This window comes from Rasamsonia emersonii (genome assembly GCF_000968595.1).
Source record: "Rasamsonia emersonii CBS 393.64 chromosome Unknown ctg1118621760427, whole genome shotgun sequence".
Taxonomy (NCBI): Eukaryota; Fungi; Ascomycota; class Eurotiomycetes; order Eurotiales; family Trichocomaceae; genus Rasamsonia; species Rasamsonia emersonii.
The window spans coordinates 39,027-46,500 of record NW_013563007.1 but is presented as its reverse complement, the minus strand read 5'-3'; the positions used below and the strand labels follow the sequence as shown (position 1 = coordinate 46,500).

The 7,474-nt window shown below is 52.8% G+C and overlaps 3 protein-coding genes across 3 annotated transcripts; 2 read left to right on the top strand and 1 right to left on the bottom strand.

The window, feature by feature from the left end:
• Positions 1-482, top strand: T310_6604 (Benzoate 4-monooxygenase cytochrome P450; the record flags this gene model as incomplete). The annotated part of the gene is made up of 1 exon (XM_013470586.1): positions 1-482. A coding segment is annotated over one exon (482 nt), but the record flags the coding sequence as incomplete, so codon positions are not given.
• Positions 483-968: 486 nt separating this feature from the next.
• On the top strand, positions 969-3,816 carry T310_6603 (NADPH--hemoprotein reductase; the record flags this gene model as incomplete). Its single annotated transcript, XM_013470585.1, has 3 exons — positions 969-1,100; positions 1,177-1,365; positions 1,684-3,816. 3 exons carry the CDS (start codon positions 969-971, stop codon positions 3,814-3,816), a joined length of 2,454 nt encoding a protein of 817 aa, XP_013326039.1.
• Positions 3,817-4,065: 249 nt separating this feature from the next.
• Positions 4,066-6,388, bottom strand: T310_6602 (Lactoylglutathione lyase (Glo1); the record flags this gene model as incomplete). The annotated part of the gene is made up of 8 exons (XM_013470584.1): positions 4,066-4,117; positions 4,216-4,709; positions 4,807-4,884; positions 4,952-5,300; positions 5,354-5,432; positions 5,469-5,511; positions 5,764-6,189; positions 6,290-6,388. The coding sequence occupies 8 exons, from the start codon at positions 6,386-6,388 to the stop codon at positions 4,066-4,068; spliced, it is 1,620 nt and encodes a 539-aa protein (XP_013326038.1).
• Positions 6,389-7,474: the final 1,086 nt, after the last annotated feature.

Genomic DNA, 7,474 nt, shown 5'->3' with positions numbered 1-7,474 from the left:
TTGCGCCCTACGACAAGGTCAAGCATCTGCCGTATCTGCGCGCCTGTCTGGACGAGTCGCTGCGGCTGTTCCCGCCGACGTCGCACGGCCTGCCACGGGAGACGCCGCCAGAGGGGATGGAGATCCTAGGCGAGTGGGTGTCAGGCGGCGTGTCAGTGAGCATGTCAGCGCTGGTAGCCCACCGCGACGAGCGCGTCTTCAAGGAGGCAGACAAATTCATCCCAGAGCGCTGGCTGGGCGAGGAGGGCAAAGCCCTGCAGCCGTATTTTATCGCCTTCTCGGCAGGCGCGCGCTCCTGTATCGGGCGTAACATCTCATATCTGGAGCAGACCAAGGCGGTGGCTAGCATCGTCCATCGCTACGACTTTGCGTTGCCGCATCCGGACTGGGAGTTGAAGAGGCTGGAGACGATGAATCTGATTCTGGGAGAGATGCCGGTGAAGATATGGCGGAGGCAGCGGAATACTGAGGTGGTGGCTTGATGAGAGGATGGTATTACGTAGTGATGGAGTTGATAAATAGCATGCAATCCTATAAAGTAGTATTCTCGTATTTTATTAAGGTAGATGTTCGTTCTCATTCAATACAGTCAGTATCTATTCGTTCTTTCCATGGTCAATAATATTATTTTCTATCGGTTTATTTTATACACACTACATACAATGTTTACTGAGGTTGTATATATACTATAGTATAGCCCTCACTCCAAAAGAAAAAAATACATATTAATTCCATAAGGTAGTCAACAAGACCTAACTAACTAATGAACATAATAACCAATCTTTCCTTCTAGTGACCTTTCTATCTGTGGTAAGTTCTATTGTGTCTTGTCTTGCTTAGGGCTCCGTCATCAGGTGACCGACCGCATCACATTAATTAGGCTAGGTAGGGAAGATCCTTGCTACTTGCTAGCAAAAGAGGAAATCTATTCCGCTTCCTTTAACTTCCAATTCTATTATTAAGATTACATGCGTGTATCTAGTGGGGTTCCTTCCGACCAACCAATGCTAAAACAGCAGAGGAGAGAGGGGAGTAAATCAAGACAAAAGCTTCTTTTGGATGAGGAAATGTTTCCCGTTTATACTACCTACTATATACGTGTATGTACTGTACAGTACTTTATTTAACTTAGCTGGAGTCTATAGCTTATAGGCACCTGCAGCTATATATAACTAGCTAACACTAGCTACTAGCTGTGCAATTTCCGGAACGGGGGTAATTAGTAGATATAGTTATTATACGATAGTGGAATATGAACTATCGCAGAGAATTTCCTATCCTGTCAACTCCAACAAAAACATCTCTATCGCGTCGCCGATATTTTCCCCTTTTACTCTCGGCGCGAATCTTAAGCAATTAATTACAGTATGTAACTTTAGAATTGTTTATCTCTCTCCTCAGACTGAGATGGTTTGTCATGCATATTACTCCGCACTGGAAGTAGAATACTTCTCCTTCTGGCATTTCAAGCTCGCTGTGAGATGGATCCCTTCAAGATGATGTGGAGAAGGTTTTGGACTTCCGGTCGTCGAGATCAGATATAAGTACGGCTTTCTATATCCCTGTCTATGTCAATTCTTGATCTCATCCAACCTGCGCTGAAGACATCATATCGATATGATGTGATATGATCAGTATTTTGTCACTCATCTAACCCCTCTGAGCCAACTCCCCTATCCCTAGTCCCGTATCATGGAATCCTCCACGCTGCACGTTCTTCACGCCCTGCACGCTCTGGCCCAGGCGTCTTCCATCGCCGACTATGTCGCCCTCACCATCATCGCCCTCGCCGCCGCGACCTCTCTCACCCACGGCATCGTCTGGGACCGCCCCGATCCCTACCGCCATCTCATGTTCGAGCGGCCGCAACTCAAACACGGCGTCCAGACATCCAGCCGCAAAGAAACGAGGAACATCGCGCAGAAACTGGCCGACTCGGGGAGGAAAATCGTCGTCTTTTGGGGCTCGCAGTCCGGCACGGCGGAGGGATTCGCCCATCGTCTGGCGAGGGAACTGCCCAGTCGGTTCGGCGATGAGGCCAGTGCCATGGCGGCCGATCTATCGGATTACGATCCAGAAACCATTGCCCTGATCCCTAACACCGCGCTGGCCATCTTCCTCCTCTCGACCTACGGCGAGGGCGATCCGAGTGACAACACGTGGGACTTCTGGGATTGGATCACCAAGGACAAGGACGACACCAAAGGCATCTCGCTGTCGAACCTCCGATACTGCGCCTTCGGCCTCGGGAACAGCAACTACAAGCACTACAACCGCGTCGTCGACATCGTGACGGCCGCGCTGGACCGACTCGGGGCGCAGTCGCTCATGCCTGTCGGCAAGGCTGACGACGCAGAGGGCGGCACGCGCGAGGACTTCCTCGCTTGGAAGGACGAGCTGTTCCAGATGCTGGTCGAGAAGCTCGGCTTCGAAGCTAAGGCGCAGGCTAGCTATACGCCTGCGTTGTTGGTCCAGGAGGATGAGTCGCTTCAGCAGGTCGATCTCCATCGCGGAGAGCCTGAGGATATCATCAACAGCAACAACCGCCAGTCCGCCGCGAACTACTCCCCCGTCAAGTGCCTGACCGTCACCTCCGCCAGACAGCTGTTCAACTCGTCTGACCGGCACTGTCTGCACATCGAGCTCGACCTGACCGACCATCCGCAGCTGACCTACAAGACAGGCGACCACCTGGCCATCTGGCCGAGCAACCCCGACGGCGAAGTAGACCGTCTGCTTGACGTGTTAGGGCTGTCGCAACGACGCAACGTCCCGATCCATATCAAGTCGCTGGGTCGGGCGGCCACAACGACGAGACTCCCGATTCCGACGCCGACCACTGTCGAGGCCGTCTTCCGCTACTATCTCGAGATCTGCGCGCCCGTCAGCCGCGACCACATCCTGGAGCTGGCGCAGTTTGCGCCCACGGCACAGGCAAACGCCTATCTCCTCCAGATCGGGCAGCACAAGCAGGCGTATGCGGAGTTGATCAGCCGGACGCGTGTCATCAACCTAGGTCGTCTGCTGCAGCTGGCGTGTCCCGGCGAGACGTGGTCTGCTCTGCCGCTGTCCTATCTCATCGAGACGCTGCCACGCCTGCAGCCGCGGTACTACTCCATCTCGTCCAGCAGCGTCGTGTCTCCGCGCCAGGCGTCCATCACCGTGCTCGTGCCGGACGCCCACGGCCTCGCATCCAACTACCTCCTCGCGCTCGCCCAGCATCTCGAGTCCAAGCCGTACCCGCACGGCCTGACCTACCAGCTCAACGGCCCCGGCGACGCGCTGCAGCCAGGCAACAAGGTGTTTGCGCATCTGCGACGGAGCAAGTTCAAGCTCCCTGCGCGCGGCAGCAGTCCGCTGGTCATGGTCGCCGCAGGGACGGGGCTGGCGCCGTTCCGCGCATTCCTGGCCGAGCGGTGCCGGCTGAAGGCCATCGGGCGACCGGTCGGGGAGATGATGCTGTTCTTCGGCTGCCGGAGGCCGGACGAGGACTACATCTACCGCGAGGAGCTGGAGGCGATGCAGACGGCGCTGGACGGGCAGCTGCGCGTGGTGACGGCGTTTTCGCGGGAGACGGGCCAGCCGCGGCGGTACGTGCAGGACCGGATTGTCGAGTACGCGGAGGACGTGATCCGGCTGGTGGAGGATGAGGGCGCGAATGTGTACGTCTGCGGGAGAGCGGGCATGGCGCGCGAGGTGGAGAGGGCTGTGGGCGAAATGTTGAAGAAGGTGAAGGGATGGAGCGATGCGGAGGTTGACGAGTGGACCAGAGCTGCGAAGAGGAGGCTGAAGTGGCAGGAGGATGTATGGGGATAGTGTATAGACAGGAGATTAGATCGTGCATAAACGAAATTGAAAAGAAGGATAAACTCCACTACAACTTTATGAGTCAGCTATAAAAACGATTCATAAATGATGGACAAACACAACGAGATCGATAGCAAGGCCATTGAGAATCCTTACACCAGACAACTAGAGCTGAGGCAGCGACTACACTGATCATGCCCACACAGCGAACACGAGGAGAGCAGCAGCCAAACAGTAGTCAGCTGCACCAGGTATGAATCAATCATCATCGTCGTCGTCATCATCATCAGGATATCCACCAGAGCTTGGGCTACAACTCGATTAGCTCGTAATTCGTCGAGTAAAGCAAGATATGATAGACCGTATATGTAAAAGCTGTACAACATCTCAACCCGCGTCACCGCATACGGTCTGGCAAAGATCCAGGCCACGAACGTCATGCTACTTGCCATGACACTCCGGCCAAGTTCGGCGACAACACGGTATGCCCAAGACGGTTGTCTTCTGTTGTTTTCGATCAGCGAATCGAGCTCTTGCAACGACTGCGCAGTCGACGTCTGCATCGCCTGCAACGCCTGCGACAGCTCTTCGAGCCGGTGCCGGAGGCTGGTCTGGAGGTCGTCGCGCCCGATGGCATTTACAATCTCACCCAAGTGGTCGTGCAATCGGCGAATCGCGTCGAGGAGTTCTGCGGTCTTCTGCGACTGGGCTTTGATCAGCTCTTCGCTGCCCTGGATGACGGTGTCGCGTGTCTGTCGGCTGATCTGCTTCTGCTCCTCTGCCATCTGCTGCAGCTTCTCGATCTGCAACTTCAGCTGCGTTGGTATTCCTCGTCGTTGATGGCTCGAACGATTGTGTCCGAGTCCGCGGACAGAGAGTAGTCGGATGTCGACTTTGCAAGACTATTGATCACTTCGCTGTTTCACTCAGTCTGCTGTAGACTGAGCCTCTTCTATGTTGCCTAACATACCAAGATTGCAGTGCTAAGAGCGTATTTACCAACACCAGCGGCTCGTAAACAGCCTTCTTAAGCTGGGCGATCTTGCCCGCTAATTCCGACAGCTCGTGCAGCGCCCGCTGGATTTTCCTCGTCGTTCGTTTCGCCATCGAAGCAGTCGGATGCTCTCCCAGGGCAGCCTCATACTTGCCGAGGTACTCGACGAAGGACGCAAACGGGGGTTGAATGCGACGTAACTAACTGCTGCTCGATATCCTTCGAGTACTGGCTCTCTGTGTTGCTGCTGGTGGCGACGTACGCCTGCAGCCGGGTCAGAGTGACCTTGAATCCTTCCAGGAAGCTGGCTGCCTCTGCGAACTGGGCGGACGCGCCGGTTGTCTTGCTGAAGGCTTCGCGCAGTTTGAGGAGCAGCTTGATAGTTAGGGCGATGTCGCCGGAGGACCAGCCGAAATATGCGGGGACTACCATGACGTGTAGTGTGTAACTCGAATATGTGACTTTGCGAAGAGTACATGTACAGTACATATGGCCAGAGCTGCAGTTGTACATACCTGGTTCGTTTCAGCCTTGCGTTAGCCTGTCGACTACCGTCTGAAAGACCCCGCACGGGCAGCGAATGTGATAGCCATCCGTATATCAGCATAAACAAAAGAAGCTAGAGATAAACCTGGATGAAATAGATTCATGGGTTGTGTCTACAAACAGGCATTGGAAGCGAGCACGAGACCGGCAGCCTCGCCCTTGCCCTAGACCCTAACCCTAGTCAAGACAGCATCCTAACAAGTAGACAGTATACCTTACATATAGACAGTACATACATATGTACATATAAATATATGTATACATATATGTAATGCATCCATTCTACTGCAGATTCTGAGGAACCAGCTCGATAATGTAACCATTCTGCGTCGCGTCAGTATGTCAACCAGACAAAATCCATCAAAGCAGACGCTCATTTCAAGCATATACTATACTATACGAAACGTCGAACTCACCGGATCCTCCACATAAGCCATCTTCTCAGCAACACGGACGTAATTCGGATGCAGCTCCTTTTGGGCAATGCCCAACTGGTCACTCTCCCAGGAACCGATCTGTACCGTCTCCTTGATCACGACGCCCAGCTCCTTGACGATCCTGACGCCCGCCTGGCGCAACCGCTCCACCGTGGCAGATACATCGGGGACCGTGAAGCCGAGATGTCCGAAGCCGAGATGCGGGGGAATGTTCCCGTTGGCGATGTGGAATTCTTTGCTCTCGTCCTCTGACCCGTGCAGATGACACAGCTCCAGCAGGCCCAGCGTGTGCGTGAAGCCGGGGGGACCCTGGACCGTGTCGAGCGCGAACTTGGCCGGGTCTGCGCGATGGGCCTCCGTCTGCGGGTAGCCGAGGTAGTAGACCGTGGACGGGCCTGTGTCCATCTCCAGGATGGTGCGCATGCCCATCAGGTTGATGTAGAAGTCTTAAGGTGGGCTTGGGGTCGCGGATGTGTAGCATTAGGTGGTTGAGCTGGTAGCCTACTGTTGGGCTGGACTCGCTCAGGGGGGGATCAGGATTGCGGCCGCCGATGACCGGCTCCCCTGGAGGCAGAGAAGGAGCTGGATTGTCGTGTGAAGACATAGTATATATGGATATCCTAAACGAAGTTTAGGGTTTCCGCGGTCAGGAAGTGAAGAGCATGCAGTGGACAGCGTAGACAGCGTGCCTATTATATACCAAAGACAGACGTCAAATCAGTAACTAGGGAAAAAAAAAAGTGTATAATCAGAACGAGAGAACCACGATTGGGAAAAAAAAAAAGAAGAAGAAGAGAAAGAGAAAGGAAAAGAGAGGGAATAAATACTCCGCAGCTTATATATATACTCCGCGGAAGATAATAGACAGACAGACATATCTCTCTCCTAACTACTCATATCTTGCAGTAAGATTATAGTTTATCAGATCCACAGAGCTGAATAGCTGAACAGCATCAACAAAGCCAAGAAGGACGGCGCTCAATTCCGGGAAGGGAGCTACAGACGTCGTTGACTGTTGGACGCCTAAACTATTAAAAAATCTGTTCCGTTCGTACGGAGTAGTATCTACCCTCCCTGGGAGAAAGGCGATGGGTGGAATGGACGTTGAAACATTCTTTGCATGGACAGTACAGGGCATATGTTATAGTTCGATATGGACAGGACAGGACATAGTTTCTAGAAAAGGCAATTGAAATTGATTCTATTCTCCATCGAGATGGTTAGTCATCTATCCCCTTCCAAAGTCATAATAATAATGACTAGTATGCAATACTACATATATATCTCCCTAGCTCCGGAACATCTATCTGATGCTAGCACGGTGAATAATGTTGCAGCAGGTGGATTACTGACAAACTGTTTCTTGGCTGTTAAATTATTTAGCACGGTTCGATGTCCGTCACAACCCGCAACATACCTAGTTTAACTAGATATCGTCAAGGAAGGAAGAGGAGAACGGATCGAAAGGCCAAGGATTAGCCAACTTCCAGCGCTGTATTCCCCGGCGAATTGTCGGAGAGGAAATGATGCTGACACGAGTACATACCTCGCCTTTAGACCAAGCAAGGCAAGAATAGCCATAACCAAAGACAAGTAAATATTTATCGATTAAGGCCATCCATGGATTCAGACCTATGCAACCTGAGTATCGACTGTCGCGTCCATATCAACACGTCGTGCTTCCTACGAC